General features: G+C 36.9%; 1 protein-coding gene and 2 non-coding genes across 3 annotated transcripts in view; all 3 read left to right on the forward strand.

Moving 5' to 3' along the window:
• Positions 1-24,044, forward strand: part of SPAG17 (sperm associated antigen 17) — a 208,677-nt gene that overhangs the window by 159,756 nt on the left and 24,877 nt on the right. The window contains exons 30-35 of the mRNA XM_072766779.1: positions 4,604-4,748; positions 6,313-6,467; positions 16,952-17,140; positions 18,857-19,002; positions 19,297-19,427; positions 21,535-21,662. Coding sequence (XP_072622880.1) covers positions 4,604-4,748; positions 6,313-6,467; positions 16,952-17,140; positions 18,857-19,002; positions 19,297-19,427; positions 21,535-21,662 — 894 coding nt within the window. The remainder of the gene's footprint in view (positions 1-4,603; positions 4,749-6,312; positions 6,468-16,951; positions 17,141-18,856; positions 19,003-19,296; positions 19,428-21,534; positions 21,663-24,044) is intronic.
• Positions 10,910-10,988, forward strand: LOC112916916 (small nucleolar RNA U2-19). Its single transcript, XR_003234374.1, has one exon. It is a non-coding gene; the product is annotated as a small nucleolar RNA U2-19 (small nucleolar RNA).
• On the forward strand, positions 11,145-11,214 carry LOC112916915 (small nucleolar RNA U2-30). The gene has a single exon (XR_003234373.1). It is a non-coding gene; the product is annotated as a small nucleolar RNA U2-30 (small nucleolar RNA).

Consider the following 24,044-nt stretch of genomic DNA (forward strand, 5'->3'; position numbering starts at 1 on the left):
AATGTACCATGAAATCTAATTTTTGAAATGAGAAACAGAGTGTGAATATCTATACCACATTTAAGATATATAAAATTAATTGTGTCATGTATTTTTTTATGTTGAATGTGTTTGTGTGTATGTCTTATCTTCTAGGAGTTGAGGGGCTACACTTTATTTCTACTTCTCTGTGTGCAGCTGAAATGAATGGTAGAAATTTGCTTATAATCCGTGACTTCAAAGAATGTATGGTATATTTAAGGAGGTGCTCACATTAAATAATTCAATAATTTGTCAACATTACAGAGCAAGAATACAAAAGACTTTATTTGTAGCCTAAGAATAAGTGACAAATGGGTGGTATAGAAAATAATGGTTAGGGGGCACCTGGGTGGCATAGTGAGTTAAGCATCTAACTTTTGGTTTCAGCTCAGGTCATGATCTCAGGGTTGTGAGATTGAGCCCCAACATTGGGCTCTGTGCTAGAAAGTAGTCTGCTTGAGATTCTCTCTTTTTCCCTCTCCTTTTGTCCCTCCCCCTATTCTTTCTCTCTCTCTTTTTTCTCTAAGATAGATAGATAGATAGATGATAGATGATAGATAGATAGATAGATAGATAGATAGATAGATAGATAGATAGATAAAAACCTCTTTTTAAAAAAGAAAAGAATAGTTTGGCTTATGATGTGGAATCAAAACTCTTGGGATGAATAATAGCACCTTTTAATGTACCAGGCTTTTTGTTAGGGGTTTTGTGTTTTGTGTACATTATCTCATTCAGGTTCTGCACCAATGAATGTTATATTACACGGATGAGGAAATTGGGCCTTAGGAAGTTAGGTAATGTGGGCAAGAGTGTACATCCAGGAAGTGCTGGATCCTGATTAGAAGCTATTGTAGGTGACTGAAAACTGAGCTCTTTCCATCCTCAGTTATTCCTCTAACATCTCACATGGAGCTTTGTGGCACCCTCTGAATGTAAACAACAGGACAGAGTGGTGCCTTATATCATGTTTCAGGACTGCCCACCCTTGTTTATAGCCATGTGCTGCTGGTCAAAAGCAAAGTTACTTCATGGTATTGAAATGAATTATATTACCTAACCAAATGTATTTTCCTTTCTTCTTTGGTGTACTTCTGAAATAATTTTGTAATCTCTTACCTTGTTTGCTAGTTGCATCTTTTGTGAGATTCGAAGTACATATCATCTCAGGAAGGTTTTCTGGTCACTTCAAATAACTGCCTTTCATTCAGCCTCTGATGTAGATTATTTGGCTTAATATTCAAATGTGATTAATATTTCTTAATAATGCTCAATTTCCCTTATTATTACTTATCACCATTATGGAAGCATGAACCAACATCCAAGAGCTTGGATTCAAGCATTCATTGAACATCAGACACCTAACAGAATAATTAAAACAACAGCAATAACAGTATTTACTGAGCACTCATTTTTTTGCCAAACCCTGTTCTCATTTTATTCTCACAACAGACTAATGTTGGTTCCATTTTGCAGATGAAGCAAAAACAGAAAAGTTAAATAGTTTTCCCAAAGCACACAGCCAAGTAAGACAGTCAGAATGTGGATCCCAAGGTAGCATTCCAGATCCTGTGTGCTTAGCCAATAGGGAAATAAGGGCCAAGAAAACCCATGGTCATATGAAAGAAAATTGAAAATGGACTTTTTTTTTAAACACCTGATGTGAAGTATCACTAAATAAGAGGCATGGGTAATGCTCTTATGGTGACACAGATCTGGTTTGAATCCCAGCCACAGTCCCTACTGCTGAATGACTTTCAACAAGCTTCTAATCTGGTTTTCCTTATTTACAAAATGGAGATAATGGTCCTTACCTGAAATAGTTAAGAAGATTAGTGCCAGACCCAACACTATCAGATGTTCAGCAACATTCTTACTACTGTGTTCTTATCCCACCGAGAATAATAATCTTCCCACCATATAGTGATCAGAAAGTATCAGTGTTATGTGGTATTATGAAATGTTTGAGGGATCCCTGGGTGGTGCTAGTGGTTTAGCGCCTGCCTTTGGCCCAGGGCGCGATCCTGGAGACCCAGGATCGAATCCCACGTCGGGCTCCCGGTGCATGGAGCCTGCTTCTCCCTCTCCCTCTGCCTATGTCTCTGCCTCTCTCTCTCTCTCTCTCTCTCTCTCTCTCTCTCTCTCTGTGACTATCATAAATAATAAAAAATAAAATAAAAATAAAAAAAGAAATGTTTGAATAATTCTAAATAATAATATGTAAATGTCTCTACTGGATAAAGAATTAGTATTAATCCTTGCTAACTTGATGACTGACTAAGTGTTAATCACTTTATCAACATTATTTCACTTAATCCACATAATATCCCTGAAGAAGATACTAGTGCTGCCTTCATTTTGCAGATGAGACTAGAGCACAGAGAAGTTAAGCCACTTGCCTAAGTCATGGAGCCATCCTTGAAGATAAGATTTGAACTCAGGTGCCTTTACTCCAAGGTTCATGCTCTCAACAGCTATATTCTTTAGCAGGACTTCTCATTATACACATTGGTTGAGAGTTCCAATGATAAGAGCCTAAAATGATGAACATCATGCATTTTTCTCTCTCATAGATAGTGATTTCTGCCTACTATAAAGAGATAAAAAGGCAATTATCACCTGCTTCTATCAGCTCTAGATATTGAGTCAAAACACAGTTAACTGACCTTTTGTCACATCCATCTGGACTCTTCAGTGAAATATTGTGTTCCTTACAATTAGGATGTACCAAGTTAGAAAATATTCAATAATTGAAATATATATTACATACTTTGCAATACTGTTATTGCCAGTTGGACACCATCTGTGCAAGAAGGGGAAGGAAGCATAAACAGGCAGAGGGAGAAGCTGTGCTTTGGCACAGACCCGACAAAGCCTCAGCCAACTGGCAGCAGCTCCAGAGCCAGGATCCCCTGCCCTAGTGTCCCAAGTCTGGTAGCAGGAACAAGACTGGTATACCCCTGCCTTATTCAGTCACTGGATGCAGCTACCCTGAAACTCTGTGGATCAGGCAAAGCATCTCTCTGCAACTGGGGCAGACATGGAAATATCTGAGAGCCACAGGCTGTTTGTGATGGTCCCTCACCCCCCAGCTGAGGGACAAGTCCTCTCTTAATGAGAGATACAGGCTGTGCATCTCCATATCTGCCACACACACACACACACACACACACACACACAACTAGGGGTTTTAGATCTTCACTGATCAACCATGGCTACTGTATAGAAGGGCCTGATTGTTCATTCGGATTGAAGTATTTGCAAGACCAAGTAAATTTCCTTTGTGACTCTTGCTTCTCTCCTACTTTGGCTCTACTTGGGATAAAGGCTGAAGTCTTTAATAATAGTTTAAAGCCCTCTCTTTTGGTCCCTCCCGTTCTAGCCTTATTTCCTACCTTTCTCCTCACTGCTTCCTGGGGTCCTTTGTGTCCTCAATGCTGCTCCCCTGTACAAACACACCAAATCCAAGTTCTGGCATTGCTTCCTCAGAGAGAAAGCCAGACCACATCAGGACCTTCACTGCAGACGCTGACTGGGTGATCCTTTAAAGGGCTCCTTCAGTGACTTTCTTAATGACTGTCTTCCCTCTGGTCTATAACTCCTGGAGGATAGGGACTTCAACTTTAGTCTCATCCATTATTGTATCCCCAGTACCTGTCACAGTTCACAGTGCATGGTCGGCACTCCACGTTGGAGTAGACCTGGGACATACTGGGCTGACCAAGTAACCACCCATCAGCGTCCTGCCTTGGATGATTAACAGCTATTTTCTTTCTCATACCTTCTATCCGTCTTCCGCAGTAAGACTCTTCACTGGAATAGAAGAGATTACAGTTTAAAATGGACAATCAAAATAACAGAACATCTAGGCTTTAATCTGCACCTGCATTTGCTCTGCTTTAGGGAAGGAGACAAGGCAGCAAAAGCAGCATGATCAGTGTGGCACCCTCATCCTATGCAGAGGCCCAATAACGACCCACAGGCACAGCTTCCTTTACCCCTCAAGCCCACATGAGGCATGAATAGCAGCTGCAGACAAGAGCCTGTGAGTGTATGGATCGGCTTGACACAGAGAAGCCATGGCCTCTGTTCCCCACCAAGGTTCATGTTGTATTCTGATGACATTAGACCGAGACTGGCATAGCATGCAAGGCAGCTTCAGCAGGCTGTGCTCACTTGAAACCTATAATTTTCAAGGAGGCAGGACTTGGGGTCATTTTCCATGACAGACCTGGGTCAGGCCAGGCATGATGTTAACTTGTTTCTTACAAATATACAACAATGGAAGGAGCATCAATTTTCAAGTCAAACGGCCGTAGTCTAACACCAACCCTGGCACTTGGGGAGTGATTTTGAGCACATTTCTTAACTTCTCCAAGCCTAAATTCTCTCATCTACAAAATGAGGATAGCATTGCCTGCCTTCCAGGCTTGTTGTAAAGCTTTGACCAAGTAGAGGAGATAAGACTTTAGCTTAAAAATAGATAACTAAGATTTTAATGGTATTCAGTGAGGTATAAAAATAAACACACCTGGGATTAGCCACCTGATCAAATGATCATGCTCTGCCTTTGTATGTTTAGGTTATGACAACTCGAGAAGACAAAGTAGTCATTGTAGAAAAGAAAGATGGCACTCGGATAGTGGATCATGCTGATGGTACCAGAATCACAACCTTTTATCAAGTTTATGAAGATCGTATTACTCCTCCAGATGATCACCAAAAAAGTAAGTTTTATTTTTCAAGCATGTGACAATATTTGTGTATTTAGGATAATATGAGTAGAAACCCTACTGCTTTTTTTAACACACACATATATGAAAATAATTTTTTGAAGAACTCTGTCAACCAAAGAATACACATGTAGTCCAGAGCAGGACCTCTGAGGCCTTTTTGTTATGTTATTTATCCTCAACGGATGTGGGAGTGGTGAAAGCTCTAGTTGGCGGATGAATATTGTACCTTTTCCCATTTTCACTGCTAAAATCTGTGGTCTGGATTGGTGGCGACTAAAAGTTTATAATAGTGACTCCATTGCCTGAGACATTAGTTCTCAGACCTGTTTCTGTTGGTCCCTATGGAATCTGATTTGCATATAGGTGACCTCAGTTAGGTCTTCCTTCAATTCTGAACATGCTTCTCATCATGAGAAGATGGCATGAGAGATGAACAAGCTGCAGATGGTAATTGGCAAGAACCTGGGCAGAGATAATAAAAGCATAACACCTTTCCTAACCTAAACTTAAACAAGATTTTTAAAGACAGATTACTCCCTAACTCTTTTTTCTTTAATTCCAGAGTTTGTTTATTGCAGTATGCTTCATTGCCAAATTAAGTGCAATAAAATTGGCAAGCGAGTTGGAAAAGAACCACCTTCATGCCCCACTGATTAGAGTGAGAATTTAAAAAGCCACTGGAGAGGGCAATTTTAAAATGTCTATAATTTTAAAATGTGCATATTATATGATGCACTACTCCACTTCTGAGTATACGTAGAGAGACACTCTTACAACACTCTTACCTATCTGTACAAGGAAACAGGTTCAGAGTGATACTTGCAACATCAAGTGTAATATCAAAATGCTGATAAATAGATGTCCATCAGAATATAAAAATAAAATGCAATATAATATTCTTCCAAGGAATACTCTATGTAGCTAAAAGGAATGAAGTATACACACATACAAACATATACCCCACACCTGTATATCAAGATGGATGAAGGTCTCAAAGCAATGTTAAGTAGAAAAAAGTAGGTGTAGGGTGATACATACACTAATACATAATGTATGCATATTTAAATGCCATAAAAGATTATACATTACTTTTGATACATATATTTATAGAACAGATAAAAGAGGACTACAAGAGAAGAGAATAAACCCAGAAATGAGAAAAGTGAACTTCAACTTACCTGTAATTGTTCTCTTATATGCATATTAAAAATGTTGAAACAAATATTCCAAAATATTAACAAGTATAAATTTTGATTGGTGAGCATATGAATAATTAAATTATATTTCATGCTCTTCTGGGTATCTTCAATTTCTCAAAATAAAAATAGTAGGGAGAACAAAACAGCATACTAAATGAGGTAGGAAGAGTTATTCTGCAAGAATTACTCTGCACTGACAGTGAGTAGACCACACATCAGCCCTGTGGAGTGAATTCTCAGTACTTGGTCTTGACTTCTGGTCTAGGCGGCCAGAAAACTGGAGCAAACTCAGCAGGTGGGTGTGTTTCCCAATGCGTGCATTCCATCAGATCTGCTTACCTTGCATTTGCTTGCAGCTGAACATCCTCAAACTGTCACCAGGCAGGTGAAGTGCATGCGGATAGAAAACTCACACTATGCCACTATCATCACCAACTGCGAAGACAGTAGCTGCTGTGCTACCTTTGGGGATGGGACATCTATTATTGCAAAGCCACAGGGAAAATACCAGGTGGGTCTAGAGGAAAATGAGGAACACCAAAGGTAAGTGTCCATTCAACTAAGAAAACCTACTTCTTTGGGGTGGTGAACATTCCTGCCATGTACAGCTGTTGTTCCTCTTGTCTCATGTTCTTAGAACACACTTCTCAGTCTCTTTTTACTTAATCACCTTCTTTTTACAACTCATTGCATAAAAACACTGTCCTACTTGTCTTACAATGCTTTGGTATTTTTGGATTAAGATTTTTTTTTAAGATTTTATTTATTTATTCATTCATGAGGCACAGAGAGAGAGAGAGAGAGAGAGAGAGAGAGAGGCAGAGACACAGGCAGAGGGAGAAGCAGGCTCCATGCAGGGAGCCTGATGTGGGACTCAGTTCTGGGACTCCAGGATCACACCCTGAGCCAAAGGCAGGCGCTAAACCACTGAGCTACCCAGGGATCCCCATGGATTAAGATTTTAAACTAGAATGTATTTGTTGGGGACCTTTTATGTGGTAGGTGGCAGGCACTGTTAGAATCATTCATGTGATCTCTCCTGTGCCTACCACACAAGCTTCACCTCCTGCCATCTCTGTCCTTATTCACACTCTCCTACCCTTCCCATATCCAGTCCATCCCCACTCTACCTAGTGTCCCCAGGATGGGAGGGAGTATATGATCTCTGTGGTCCTAGGAAGGCAACTTGCAAAGCTTTGTTTTTGAAGGCTCAGGGAGAAGCTCTGTTAGGAACTCCTGTACCTTCCTACATTTCCATATTAATCACAACCACCTAGTGTCAGACTGCAGTCCCTTTAGCTTTGGAAGGATTTGCCTCCATCTTTCCACTTACTGGAGAAGAGACAAGTTCCAGGATATCATATACAATGTCACATGATACTGAGAACACAAAACCAGAAAATGACGGACAAAGACCTCAGTGACAAACATTTATTACTGTGAAAGCTGCTGAAGCCAGTTTGTCCATCCCATCCCTTGAAATAATGTTATTTTGCTGCCTCTTCTTCCAGTGTAGATTGTTATGGGGCAAGGCAGGTGCTGAAAGTGAGACATGATTGTGAAATGTAGCAGTTGGCTAAGGGGTGCTATTTTTCTTCTACAATATTTAGAATGTCAATTTTTTTCAGGAGATTGGCAGCATCCATATTCCAGTACCATGTTTGCTACCAGATGTCATGAGAATCCCCTAAAATTCTGTGATGAGGCCTGTTTTTGCCTTGTTTTTATCATAGTCCCAAACTCTAATGGTTACAATTATGAGGGCAAAGGAATTTTAGAACCAATAACAGTTGCCACTGGAGAAAGAGACACAAACAGAAAAGAGATCCAATTTAGAGACCTCCAGTGTCTGCCACTATTCTGTAGCCACTGTTCCTTCCAGATTTGCCCAATCTCCCAAAACAAAGCACAAGAAAGGATTGGAAGGTTGATATCTCCTGGTTGAGAAACACACAGACCTTAGTTTCCAACTGGAAAGAAAACAACAAAACTCCACAAATAAAATTACCAACAACTATTATAGTTCTATAGTTGTATAGCACTGAAAGATGGCATTCAAAAATACCTGTTGCCCATCCCCTATTGGTTGATCATCATTTTCTCACTCACCAGCATGAGGACAATGGGCAGTATGATGAGTAAGGCTGGATTTCAGGATATATATGTATATGTATATATATCACTAAAAGGCTGGATATATATATATATATCACTAAAAAGGTTAACCAAGACATCAAATAGAAGGCAGGTATATATAAAAAAAAAAAAAAGAAGGCAGGTATAATAGTTGTTATCCTCTAAGTCTATAATGTGTCACAAGTAGGTTGAAACCATCCACCTAGCTAGAGGGTTTCAGGAAGATAAAATGACAAATAATGGGTCTATTATTTCCCATGGAAAATCTTCCTGTGTCCCTCATTCTAGGAGTCTAAACTAGTTTCCCTAGATCAGGAAACCTACTGTCTTTCTGAGGAAAAAACGTGTGTGTGTGTGTGTGTGTGTGTGTGTGTGTGTGTGTGTGTGTTAGAACAAGCTTCTGAAAGAGAGCAGTCAGACTCTTCTATGCCAGTATGATCCAGCCTAAATGGTTCCTTTGGAGAAGATACAGAAATGTAATATGGATTTATAAGAATACTTTGGTAAAAGGACTTTAAGAGTCCTTGTCTTTGTTAGCAGTACCATAAACAAACACCTTATAATGGAATGTGGTTATGTGGTTATATCCTCTACTCAGTATGTGAAATCAGTTAGAAGAGGCAAATTTTATAGTAAACTTTGAGCAGCGTATGTAAAATATGAGAATGTAAAATCATGGAAATTCTATTTGCTTACTAGCTATCAGGTTAATCAAGAACAATCTCTAGCAGAAAATGTGGTTCATCACTATATTTGACATGTTGAGTCTCTAGGCTTCAGCATAGATGTTTCTCCAGGTTCACTTCCTAGAAAGAAAGGCACATCTTGTTTATCAGGTTTACTTTTGGCATTTCTACATTGGCATTTCTACTTCACTTGTTTTATGGTATGGCAGTGGATATTACAGGACATCTTTTTCTGCCCAGAGCAGCTTTCAGTAAGTTATAGTCAATCTGACAGTTTGGGTCCATTTTGATGAGGACTTTTGGAGGCCAGGAAAGTCACAAATTTAATCATCCACCAGAACCTACTCTAAAATGTGTCTGAAACCACAGAAAAGTCTCAGACAAGCTCCAATGCAGTTCTCTGGGCCTGAGCAATGGTGCATAGTCAGTATGAGACACTTCCAGAAAAATGGTGCAAAGGCCTCCGAAAATACACTAGTCCACAAAGACAACTAGAAAACTGAAAATATTGTCAAAATCAACTTTTTCAGAACTCTGGAAATCAACCAAAGGATTTCAACAATCAGAAAAAAAATTAAAAGAAAAAGACTCAATCTCAGGATATACAGCAAGATTCACAGTGATTTCACTTGCCATATTTCCCTCCCCTCCCCCAACTTCATGGTAGCCTTGAGAATCAACATCTTCACATTCATGATAGCAATGAAAACCAGCATTCCAGCAAACAATGAAAGAGGAAGGATAGATTTAGAGCTCTTCAAAAGTCTTATCACAAAATATTGTCATGGTTGACCTATTTGGCAGTTCCCTGGAAACCCCACTGGCAGGGTTATCTTTATTTTATCTGACTCTGAGCTCACTCACTACAGACTTTTCCCCCAAACAGAGGTGATTATTTAACATTACAGCTGCCTGAGGTGGCAATAACAAACAAGAGGGTGAACAAAAAATTAAAAGGAACAGCTGGGGAACAGAAACCTGTATAAGGTTATGAAAAGCTCTGACATATTCCTTGGAATCATCCTCTATTGAGGGCTCTGTTTGCATAGTGGGGTATTTTTTTTCAGTGATCCAGCTGGAAGTTTATAACTCTACTTAGCCTTCACTCCCTGCTTATGCAGATTCTTTTGATCAGCAAGAATGAAAAATTAGGACTTTCAGAGTTCTTTTCTGGTCATGCATACAGTCCTGCACATGAATTTGGCTTTCTAGATTCCAAGGAATATGTGCTTATAATGTATAAAGATGTAATTTTTATAATAATAACACAAAGACAAAGGGAAGAAATGGAGCCAAATAGGAGCAAAGATTTTGTATAATATTGAAATTAAGTTATTAATTCAATCTAGATGGTTATAAGACATTATTTGTGATCTTTAGGCAACTCTAATAACTGAAAAAATATATAGTAAAAGAAACAAGGGAGAGCGCACACAAGAGCCTTTCTCCCTGTTAAGCAAATCATGCACGTGTGAATGTATGATCTGTGGAGAAACCCCTATGGTTTTACCTGTTAATGCTGTCTTGTTGGAGAATAAATTTTGGATTTTTTTTCTGCCCCCTCCAAAAAGAAAAAAAGAAGAAACAAGGGAACTAAAATGGCACATTAAAAATGTCTATTTAAAACAAAAGAAGACAGTAATGAATGAATAGAGGAGGAAAAGAAGCATAAACCATATAGAGAACAAATAAAAAATTGGAAGATGTAAAACCGACCTTAGTAATTACATTAAATATAAATGGACTAAACAATCCAATAGAAAGCAGATATTGGAAGAATGGATTAAAAAACATGATCCACATATATGCTGTTGACAAGAGATACACTTATATGGTCAAAGACACAAATAGGTTGAAGGGAAAAGGATGAAAATAGATAGACCTGCAATAAGTAATTGAAAAGGAACTGGAGTAGCTATACTAATTCAGACAAAATAGATTTTACACCAAAATATTACCAGAGACAAAGAAGTTATGTTATAATGATAAAAGGATTACTCCATCAAGAAAACATAACAATTATAAGCATATTAAGCACCTAACAATATGCCCCAAACACATGAGTATTTCCAGGGTTGTGTATTACACAAATGTCCAGTTTTTTTCTCTGAGATCTGCTCTAACTGAAGGGGATCAATGATGAAAATGACCAAAAATGAGCATCAGAAGAATCTTCCAATCTACCTGATGGATGATCTCTAGTTCTGAGAAGCAAAAGAAATTTAAAACAATAGGGCTTATGTCTGGAGGTGTGTGTGTGTGTGTGTGTGTGTGTGTATAAAGGTGACCATGTATAACTGAGGCCTTGATGAATGAGATTGGTGAGAAGAGAGGGGAGATGTGTGTATATGAGACTATTGAGTTCTGAGCAATGAGAAAAAGGTTTTACTACTGACCTTTACAGCTATAAAGGCTTCTACACTTGATCTGAGCTCAGAATTGAAGGGGAAAAAAAAGTAGTTTTAAATACTAAAAACTGTCATGGTTAAAAGGAGAAACAGATAATTCAACAATAATATTTGGAGACTTCAGTAGCCCATTTTCAGTAATGGATAGAACAATAAACAATAAAAGTGAGTAATCAAAGACTTAAACAGCAGCATAACACAACAAGACCTACTAGACATCTAGAACACTCATCAACAACAAAACACATTATTCTAAAGTACACATGGAACATTTTCCAGGAAAGATTATTTATTATATCACAAAAAAGTCTCTGTAGATTTAAAAGGATCAAAACCATACAAAATATGTTCTACCACCACCATGGAATTAAATTAAAAATCAGTAAACAGAAAGATGTTTGGGAAATCCACAAATATGTGAAAATTAACACAGAGAAGAAATCACAAGGAAATTGCTTTGAGATGACTGAAAATAAAATCTTTAATATACCAAAAATTATGAAGCAGTGCAAAAACAATGCATAAAGGAAAATTTCTAGTTTTATATTGCCTCAATGAGTATATTATAAAATAAGATTTCAAATAAATAATCTAGCTTTCTATCCTAAGAAACTAGTAAACAGAAGGCAAACTAAAACCACTGCAAAAATAAAGAAGTGAATAATAGACCATAATAGAAATAAATAAAAGACAGAATAGAAAATAGAGTCAACAAAACCAGAAGTTGTTTCTTTGAAAAGATCAACAAAATTGACAAACTTTTTTTTTAATATTTTATTTATTTATTCATGAGAGACACACAGAGATAGAGAGAGAGAGAGAGAGAGGCAGGCTCCACGCAGGGAGCCTGGCATGGAACTCCATCCCGGGTCTCCAGGATCACGCCCTGGGCGGAAGGTGGCGCTAAACTGCTGAGCCACCCAGGGATCCCCAAAATTGACAAACTTTTAGCAAGATAGAGACACAGAGAGAGAAAGGGAAGGAAAGGGGGGAGACTCAAATTACTAGAATTAGGAATGAAAGAACCACATTTTACCAACCTTACAAAAATGAAAATAATTGTAAGGAAATACTATGATTATCAACAGATTAGATACTATAGATGAAATGAATAAATTTCCAGACAGATACAAACTTCCAAATCTGAATCAAGAAAAACCAAAATATCAGAATTGACTTATAAGAAGTAGAGATTGAATTGGTAATTTTAAAATGTAGCACACAGAAAAGCCCAAGCTCAGATGGCTTCACTGGTAAATTCTACCAACATTTGTGGAAGAATTAACATTGAATAATTTTCACAAACTCTTCCAATATATAGAAGAGGAGGGAAAACTTTCCAACAAATTCTATCAGGCCATTATTACCCTGATGCCACAACCAGACAAAGTCATCACAAGAAAACCACAGACCAATATCTCTTATGAAGATAGATAAAAATCCTCAAGAAAATGCTAGCCAAAAAAAAAAAAAAGAAAGAAAATGCTAGCCAACTGTATCCAGCAACATGTAAAAAGGATTATAATGGTCACCAAGTGGGATTTATCCTATGAATTAAAGATTGTTTCAAGATGCAAAAATCAATAATATAATATACTATATTAATAGAATAACAGAAAGAAACCTAATGGTTATCTGTATAATTTGACAGGAAAGCATTTGACAGAATTCAACACCCTTTCATGATTAAAAAAAAAAAACTGAATATACTAGGAATAGATGGAACTTCAACCTCATAAAGGGCATCTACAAGAAAACCCAAAAAATACTAAGGAACAAAACAAAAACAAAAAAAGCCTACAGCTCATAAACAGCATTCTTACTGGTAAAAGACCAAAAGCTTTCCCCCTAAGATTGGGCATAGGACATGAATGTTTGCTCTCATTCTTCCAACTCAGTATTGTACTGAAGGGTCTAACCAGGACAATCATACAATAAAATAAATAATATGCAAATAGATGGGAAAGGAAAAAGTAAAACTATCTCTTTTTTGTACAGACGATATAAGTGTATTTAGAAGATCCTAAGGATGCGATGTAGCAGGAATACATATACACACACATACCCACACACTATTAGAACTAATTAAAAAGTTCAGCAAGGTTACAAGATGTAAAATCAATATACAAAAGTCAGTTGTATTTTTCTACATTAACAATGAGCAATCCAAAATTGAAATTAAGAAAACAATCCATTTAAAGTAGCATCAAAAGGAATAAAATATTTCTTTTCAACAAATGGTGTTGGGAAAACTGGACAGCTACATGCAAAAGAATGAAACACAACTACATTATTAGACTATATACAAAAAATGAACTAAAAATGTATTAAAGACCTAACTGTGAGACCTGAAACCATAAAAATCCTAGAAGAGGGCACAGGTAGTAATTTCTCTGACATTGGCTATAGAAACATTTTTTAAGATATGTTTTCTGGAGCAAGGGAAACAAAAGCAAAAATAAATTGTTGGGATAACATCAAAATTCTTTCTGTACAGTGAAGGAAACAATCAACAAAAAACTAAAGGAAAATCAACTGAATGGTAGAAGATATTTTCAAATGTATGTCTGATAAAGGATTAGTATCCAAAATATATAAAGAACTTACACAACTCAACACACGCACAAAATAAATAATCCAATTAAAAATGGGCAGAAGACATGAACACTTTTCCAAAGAAGACATACAGATGGCCAATACACACCTGAAAAGATCTTCAACATCACTAGTTATTAGGGAAATACAAACCAAAACTTACAATGAGTTATCACTTCACACTTGTCAGAATAGCTAAAATAAATAATATGAGAAGTAACAAGTGTTGGCAAGGATGCAGAGAAAAAGGTACACTTTATACTGTTGGTGGAAATTCAAACTGGAATAGACACTGTGGAAAGCAGTATGGAGGTTTCTCAAAAAGTTAATCTGGATCTTATGATCCAGAACTGACTTATGATTCAGTAATGGCATTACTGAGTATTTACCCAAAGAATACAACACCCCTGACTTGGAAAGATATATGCATCTCTAAGTTTATTGCAGCATTATTTACAATACCCAAATTATGGAAGCAGCTCCAGTGTCCATTGATAAATGAGTGGGTAAAGAAGATATGGTATATTTGCAATAGAATATTACTCAGACATAAAAAAAGAATGAAATCTTGCCATCTGCAACAACATGGATGGATCTAGAGAGTATAATACTAAGTGAAATAAGTCAGTCAGAGAACAGAAAATACCATATGATTTCACCCATATGTGGAATTTAAGAGACAAATACAGAAAGGGAAAAAAAAGAGTGACAAACCAAGAAACAGACTCCTAAACATAGAGAACAAACTGATGATTACTAGAGGAAAGGTGAGTGGGGTAATGCAGATTTTAAAAATGAATAAAATACCCAGAAATAAATTTAATAGGTATAAGACTTATGCACTGAAAACTACAAAATATCACTGAAAGAAATTAAAGAAGACCTAATAGACAATATCACATATTAAGTTTATGGAAGACTTAATATTGTTAAAATGATAGTATTGCCTACATTCTTTATCATCATCCTGGCTGCCCTTTCTGTGCAAAAATTGATAAGCTGATACCGAAAATCTTACGTAAATTCGAAGTACTCCAAATAGCCCAAACAATCTTGAAAAATAACAAACTTAGATGACTCACACTTCCCAATTTCAAAACTTGCTACAAAGCTACAGTAATTAAGACAGTGTGGTATGAGAAAAAAAGGTAGGCATATCGATCAATAGAATAGAACTAAGTGTTCATTTATTATCAACCTGTCGTCAATAAATTTTTTATAAGCATGCCATGCTAATTTAGTGAGGGCAAGAATAATCTTTCAACAAATGGTGAATAAAGTTGAATTTGTACCTCAAACTATACACAGAAATAGCTCAAAAGCAGAAGGACTTAATTGTAAAAGCTCTCAAACCATAAACCTCTTAAAAGAAAACATAGTGCCAATCTTCATGTCCTTGAATCTGGCAATGATTTCTTAGATGACACCAAAAGCAAAACTTTGTTGAAATGAGGAAATTTTGTGCTTTAAAAAAACACCACCCAGAAAGTGAATAGACAACCTACAGAATGGAAGATATTATTTGTAAATCATATATCTGATAACATTCTAGTATTCAGAACATATAAAGAACTACTACAGCTCAACAATGAAGACTAATAACCCATTTTTTTAAAATGAGCAAGTATTTGAATAGACATTTCTCCAAAGTAGTTATATAAATGACAAATAAGTACATGAAAAGATACTCAACATCATTAGTCATTAGGGAATTGCAAATAAAACTACGAAATACCACTTCCCACCCACTAAAATAACTAGAATAAAAAAGACAGAAAATAACAAGTATAGTGATGATGTGGAGAAATTGGAACACTCATACATTGCTGATAGGAAAGTATAATGGTGCAATCATTTTGGAAAGCAGTTTGGTAGTTCCTCAAAAAGTTACAAATAGAGTTATCATATAACCCAGCAATTCTACTCCTAGGTAGGTATTTCAGGAAAATTAATATACACATCCACTCAAAAAATTGTACACATATGTTGCTAGCATTGTTAATATTAGCAAGATTATGAAAATAACTTACACATGTCCATCAACTCATAAATAGACAAAATTTGATATATCTATACAATGGAATATTATGGAAAAGAATAAAGTATTCTTTATTAGGAATTTATTTATCAGTAACCAAGATACATAATATTTTATGTAGTATTGATACATACAACATTGATAAATCTTGAAAACATTACACAAAAGGCCTCATATTGCATGCTTTCATCTGTACGAAATCTAGAATATTCAAATCCATAGAGATAGCTGATCACTGGTTGCTAGGGGCAGGACTGATGCAGGGTAACTGCTCATGGCATCAGGGTTTCTTTTGGGGATGATGGAAATATTCTGAAATTAGTGATAAATCCACTGAATGTACATTTCATGTTATATGAATTATGTCTCAAAAATGAGTCTATCTGAACCAAAGTCATTATATTAAAACTAATACTTAGGGACTGTGTTAGCCACCAGAGGAATCGAAACAAATAAAAGCTCATAAAAGCATTTATCCCATAGCTTCTAACTGTTTGAGATACTTTTTGCCCAAAACCGTGAAGGATTCCAAACATTTTTAACAGAGATGAGTGTGTTTACTTCCATTAAAATGCATTTTTATTATCTTAAATATCTGACATAAGAAGGCACAAGGCAATTACTTGGAAAAGATATTAAAGTGAGTAGATAAATTATGTTGGCAAATTGAACACCAATAAAAAATAAATTTATTATTAAAAAAAGATAAATTGTGATAATACAAAAGGAATTACGTCCTTTTAAAAATATATATTTTATTTATTCATGAAAGACAAGAGAGGCAGAGACATAGACAAAGGGAGAAGTAGGCTCCCTGCAGGAAGCCTGATGTGGAACTCGATCCCTGGACTGGGATCACACCCTGAGCCAAAGGCAGACGCTTAACCACTGAGTCACTCAGGGGTCCCAGAAATTACATCCTAATTATTCAGTTTGCATTTAGAGAGCCCCCTTTATCAGAGAGCCCCCTTACCAAAGCTGAAGCCCTCTTTTGGGTAATCTCTTTTTCCTGGAAAAAACAGTTTGTGGCTGAGATCTATGTATAGTTTTTTTCCTCAAAATGATTTTCCAAATCCATCATATTGAACAAGACATTTTAAATATAATTTCTCTCTTTCTGTTACCCTTCCAGGTGTTACCTCCAAACACAGGCTGCCTTCACATTGATAGGGATTGTTCAGCTACATATTGTCATGAAACAAGCAGTGATATATACCACCCTTTCCAAAAACGTGAGCAGCTAAGAGCTAGCAGGTACATCATGAAGCACACATCGGAGGTTATCTGTGAGGTCCTAGATCCTGAGGGAAATACCTTTCAGGTAAAGTGCATACTTAGTATGGAGAGAGAGGCTGGGGCTTTTTTTTTAAAAAAAAGATATTTCACACTTAAAAGGTTCCATGCAGCTTTATACCTTAGCTGCCTGGGGATCAGTTATCTACTTACTGCAGATATACTTTGCATGAGCAGTAATCAATGTCAATATTTTTGCTTCTCAAGCGTACTTCCAAGGGAATAGAAAGTCTAACAACTGTTGGGATGGTAGAAATGTTAAAGCCAAAATACAGAATTAGAATGGAAGGAAAGAAGCATTACTAAACATTTGTAAATAATGCCAACAAAAAGAACTATAAGATATAAGAATGGTCTGTATCCAGGTTAAAGGGAGAACCAGTTTGACTAGGAAGAAAATCTATGGTGAGAAATATAAATCAGTGAGGGTTCTAGAAGGGTTGAAGATGGGAAGGTGGGAGAAGTGCTTAGCTCTTAGATGATAGAGCTTTATCTTCTGTTTCTCTGTTCTTTAGTCCCACAACCATCCTCTTACATCCAGGCCAAAAGCTGGCAAACCATGGCCACCTGTTCATATAGGCCCATGAGCTAAAAATGGCTTTTAGATTTTTAAATGGTTGGAAAAACTCAAAAGGAGAATATTTCATGACACATAAAAGTTATAGGAAATTCAAATGTTAAAGTCATTATATAGTTTTATTGGAACACAGCCATGCTCATTTGTTTGTGGTTGCTTTTGCATATAACAGCAGACTCAAATAGTTACAGCAGAGACTGTACGGCCTACAAATCCTAAAATATTTACTTTCTGGTCCTTGACAAAAAAACTGGTTTGTCAACCCCTGCTCTAAGCATTTCTCCTTGTTTTCACTCCTCACCCAACAGCAGAAGTTTGTGTAGTAGGTGGTGAAGTTGTTCTTCAGATTTGGAACCATAGCACAGAGTCCCCAACTTTGGTTTGGTATGCAGACTAGGCCTGATCCTACTTGGTGGGTTTTTTGTTTGTTTGTTTGTTTGTTTGTTTGTTTGTTTGTTGGTGCTAAACAAATGAGACTCTTCCCAGCATGAGTTCAGGCTGCTAACAAATTTCAATTTATAGTGAATTGAAATTGAGCCTTAAGGCCCTAAACTCCCTAGGTTTCAACACATGGGACATTTCTTCTAGGCATTGATGCTCTTCTTGGATATCCCCTTCAGTGGTCTTTCAGCCTAAACCACACTCCTTTCTGGAGAGATCCATGCCATATCTAAATAGTAGTAATAGTTAAAATATTTCTTCTCATGCTGATACCACATCTCACGCTGATACTAACGATTTAGTCCCACGAATCCTGATTCTGCACTTGCAATCACAGAATATAAACTTCTTCCACACTATCACTTCCTTAATATTTCAAGACAACTATCACATGAGTAGCCGTTCCTCAATGTTTAAATTCCCACTTCCTTAAATTAATGCTCAGAAGGTAAGATCTGGAGTCCCTAGCTAGTCTTGTTGCTTTCCTCTGAGTATATTCTGGTTTGTCTTCTGGTTTGTATTCACAATCTAGGTGTAGTTTGTAAGTAGACATGTGCTACTGGGTTTTCGCTTTTATTAATGCCAGCTGTACTTAGTGAATATTATCTTGGAAATAAATATCTCTGATTTCTGAATATACCAAAAGACCACATGCTTTTTCAAATGGGAAGTGTAAGCTTTATGACATTTCTTTTCTTTTAGTTGCTTATATACCTTCTCCTTCAGGTTATGGCTGATGGTAGCACATCAACTATGGTACCTGAAAACAATTTAGAAAATGATTTAAATGAAAAAGCTGAAGGCTATGATACTTTATCAGCTACTCACCTTTGTAAGAACCATCTGCAAATCTATGGTGAACACGTGCCCAGGTAATATGATAAAAATAATCCCAGGACTTTTATTTTTTTAAGGATTATTCACTTATTTGAGAGAAAGACAGAGCACAAGCAGTGGGAAGGCAGAGGGAAAAGAAACAGAGTCCCTGCTTAGGAAGGAGCCTGCCATGGGACTCGATTCCAGGACCCTAGGATCATGACCTGAGTTTAAGGCAGATGCTTACCCGACTGAGCCGCCAGGCACCTCTGACTTCTTTTTTAAATTCCAAGTTTAAGGAGCATTTTAATGAAATACTTTAAGTTATTTGATTTTATTGCTTCAAATAGGTTTTTTGTCATTTATGCTGATGGATCAGGAGCGGAACTTCTTCGAGACAGTGACATAGAAGAATACCTATCTTTGGCATATGGAGAATCGGCTACTGTAGTTCTGCAGGAGCCAGTACAGGAACAGCCAGGTAGAAAACCCAGAATGTCTGGAAGTCATTGTGTCCCCTCACCAGCTCCCATTCTCTTTATCTAGTCCACCCCCATGTCATCTCTACTTTTTTCCTTTTGCTCACTTTTCATCTCTACTTGCCACCTGGCCACATCAACCTGTTTATACAGTTATTTATGTTCATTCCAAGCTTTATCAGAGCATCAACCTATGTAAACTATATAGGAGTCCCTCTCTTACCTATAAGCAGATTTAAATCTGTCTTTACATACGTTAGGTATGTAGCTATGATTCTATTTATGTGTTCCATTCAATTTGTTAGAGAAAAAAAGAAAAATGAGATATTGCTTGTAAGGTTTTTTTTTTTTTTTTTTTTTTTGGTTATTTTGAAGGTGTTGCCTTGATAAATTTAATAAGAAAATACATTTGACATGTGAGTTAGAAAGCCATCCTGAAATATAGCATATTATATATAATTATATTCATTGTATATTTATATTATTTTCATTTCAAAGGAATCAATGTGTGGCTTAAGATTAGTGACACATAATGCATCAAGAAAGAATCATCAGAGGGGCACCGGGCTGGTTCAGTTGGTGGAGGCTGCAACTCTTGATCTTGGGATTCAGAGTTCAAGCCCCATGTTGGGAGTAGAGATTACTTTAAAAAAAGTAAATCTTAAAATAAAAAGAATCATTAGTGTATATCATATGTGTATTTAAACATAGATATAAACTTGCATGTCATCTATGTATGAAACCAATGTTTTGTGTCTAGATTCATATATGTTCCTTTTTTATCTGTTCTCTGGCTGGTGGGATATACTTTAAATTTATTTACAAATATGCCTGCATCTCTGCACACAATATATTTTAGTGCGACAATGCACATGTGCATGATATAGGAAAACTTGCTCTTTGTGAATATAGAGAGTGAGGCACTCTGGTTGTGCGGTGCATGTGTGGAACTATATGAGAATTCATTGCAAATGGCTTTGTTTGTTATTTAACTAGAATCTGCTTGATAACTTACCATATGCCAAACACACTGGCTAGGTATTAGGGATACAGTAGTGAGCTAACACAGCATGGATCCTGCTTTCACAGAGCTTAGAGTTAAATAAGGTCAGTATTGATTATATAGCCACACAATGACCGTGATTATATGATTATGAATTAGGACAAAATCTCTGAATATGAATCTATGGTTCCTTGAGAATCTCATATGAATATGGTTCCTTGAAAACATCTAACAGAGGAACATGTTGTAGTCTGGAAGGCTTCCCTGAAGACACTGGAGCTAAGAACTGGTGGATAAGTAGCAGTTGATTAAACTAGAGGATGAGCTTTCTTGGGAGAGACAGTACAAAGCAGAGTACAAAAAGCCTTGGAGAACAGGAAGGAAAAGGCTAAAGTAGCCAATGCACAGAAGGAGGCGTAGTGCAAATTGAGGCAGGATGAGAAAACACTGAGGACTCAGTTTTATCTTACTATCAGTGGAAGGTCAATGAAGAGTTTAAATCATGGGCCAACAATCAGTCACTCTGGCTGCTAGTGGGGTTCATTCGCAGAATAGATCTAGGTATAAAAGCTGGTTGTTGCTATGACCCAGAACAGGATCTCTCAGAGTCAAATGATCCAAGGCAATTAATCGGGTGAGCTCGAGTGAACTGATAGGACTTGGATGTGGTTTTTGAAGGATGGTAAGGTATCAATAATTCCAGGTGATCTAAATCCAGTCTCTAGGTGTTAAAGTGACTAAAAGCCTCACTTTTCTTGTTAGACCATAAGGTTCTTAAGCATAATCACTGGGTCTCACTTATCAAAAAGTATTTGTTGAGAGGCGTCTGGTTGGCTCAGTTGGTTAAGCATCGGACAGGTGGTTTCTGCTCAGGTTATGATCTCATGGGTCATGAGATTGAGCCTGCAGTGGGGCTCCATGCTCAGTAGGAAGTCTGCCTGAGATTTTCTCTGCCCCTTCCCCCACTTGCACCCTCTCTCTCACTCTCTAAAATAAATAAATAAATCTTTTTAAAAATATGTTTGTTGAATTTAGTGAAAACTTATTGAATTTCTCAGAAATTTTTTGATAGAGAAATGATCCTCTGATAACACTCTTTGAACCAGGTGCCCTGAGCATCACTGTCCTTCGCCCTTTTTATGAAGCATCACCATGGCTAATGAAGAAAGAATTAGATACAATTGTTCCTCCTAATCTCCGGTCAAGGTCATGGGAGACATTTCCCTCCACTGAGGTATAAACTTTTTCTTCTGGAAGGTCACTATGCTTACATATCTGTCTCAGTGGTTTGGAGTTTCAGGTCTTCTCTTATATATTCACATATTTTCATTCTTATGTAAATTGTTAATGGGCTCAGGAGTTTTATATTTGAAACTTTAACATTTGTAGATTTTAGAGAAATACACCTGACTAGCTAAATCTCAGTTTTATTTCTTTTAGCCTATATTGCAGACTCAAGCATCTTCCTATGGTATGAAAATATCCACTCTGACTAACACATATCCTACCTCTCCTATTGTGGAATTACTGATATTATACAATATAGAAATCTTTCCTTCTCTCATTCCTTATTTGTTAGTTTTTTTAAAAACTTTTATTTATTTATGATAGTCACACACACAGAGAGAGAGAGAGAGAGAGAGGCAGAGACATAGGCAGAGGGAGAAGCAGGCTCCATGCACCAGGAGCCCGACGTGGGATTCGATCTTGGGTCTCCAGGATCGCGCCCTGGGCCAAAGGCAGGCGCTAAACCGCTGCACCACCCAGGGATCCCTATTTGTTAGTTTTAACACACAATTTTAGGTCTTTCACATTCCCTTTCTCCCCTAATTTCCTAATGCACAGACTGAAGCATGTAAGAATAATGTGAAGGATTATATAAAGAATTTGCAACTACAATGTTAAAAAGTAAACACTGTAATTATGTCAGATTCGAGAAGCCCTACTTAAAGTTTTTTAAAGAATGGAAGAAAATATCTTGAGCAAGAATCATAAAGTCTTGCATCTTGCAAGATTTGACATTTCATTTTGTAAGCAATTTGTGTAATATGTCCATCATATTGTCAGATGTTAAATTATTAAATCAATGAAGACATTGATAATATGATCAGAGAAACATACTACTGTTAGGTGGGGAGGATAAGGTTTTTTATTTATAATGAATTTTGCTTCCCTACACAATCTGGTATTAGCAAGGGCAAGGTAATGAACACTTAAGATAACTAAGACCTTGGTGCACCTGGGTGGTTCCATTGGTTAAGACTCTACCTTCGGCTCAGGTCATGATCCCAGGGTCCCAGGGTCTGCTTCTCCCTCTCTCTCTGCCCCTCTCTGCCCATGTTCATGCTCTCTCTCTTGCTCTCTCAAAAATAAATAAATAAAATATTTTTAAAAGATGACAAAGACCTCTTAGTTCTATATTTTAATTTGGTGGCTATAACCAACATGGTGAATGAAGTTGATCTGAATTCTAGTCCTGAGTTTACCAACTATTATTATGGGATTAGGGACAAGTCACACTGGACCTTTACTTCCTTATCTGAAAAATAAAAAGGCCACACCAAATAGTTCGTTAAGGCTATATCCAAGTTGAAAGTAGTGTTTCATGACCAATAATATGTCAAATCTGATATTATAATGAAGGAAGCTCATTCTCTTCCTCTGCAAATCCTATAGCTCTGACTTTCTATATGCCCAGTAGCAGTGGTCCTGCCCAGGCAAGCCCCTGAGTGGTTATCACTGACCAGGCATCAGATGCTGAATAGCAGTTTACAATGAAGCAATCAGACACACTACAGAACACAGGGCTTCAAAGTACACCACTCCTGAAAATCAATGACAAGGATGACATAAAGATGTGAGGCAGCTTTGAGGCAAACATTCATGCCCAAGAAACCTTGGAAAGGCTCTAAAGATGTCTTAATCTACAGTGAGCTCAAAGACCACCCAAATCTATACGATAATTTCTCTCTCTCAATCTCTCTAGGTCAAAATGAACATAAAAACAGAAAGTTAAAGACTACGCATTCTAAATGTCTTAGGCTACTTGTGGTAATAAGCAATAGTCCTATACATTTGGCGTAAGCTGAGCTACATTTCCATGACAACACATTGCTTACTACTCCCCTAAATGGGACATAACGTAGCAAGATTTTAAAATATTCAGATTCCTGAAAGGGACCATAAGTGAAGGGGGGAAACTGAGTGGTGAGAATTTAGAGAGGAAGACAAACCATGAGAGACTGCTAGCTCTGGGAAACAAACAAAAGGTTACAGAAGGGGAGGCAGGTGGGGGGAATGGGTGACTGGGAACTAAGGAGAGCACTTGATGGGAAGAGCACTGAGTGTTATACTATACATATATATGTTGGCAAATTAAAATTAAATAAAAATCTAAAAAATAAATAAAATATCCAGATTCCTGATAACACATATAAAGAGGAAAGCTTGCACAGTTCTGTTACCAATTTTTCTTATATTTGAGAAACTTTTTGGGAGCAGGGATCTTTTTTTCTGTTGTATTACTTAACAAATGGTTCCTAACATAGTGCCTACATAAATAAGGGCTCAGAAAAAAAAAATTAAAGTTAAAACATTCTGATTTTTTTTTTTTTGA

This window comes from Vulpes vulpes, chromosome 8 (assembly GCF_048418805.1).
Source record: "Vulpes vulpes isolate BD-2025 chromosome 8, VulVul3, whole genome shotgun sequence".
Taxonomy (NCBI): Eukaryota; Metazoa; Chordata; class Mammalia; order Carnivora; family Canidae; genus Vulpes; species Vulpes vulpes.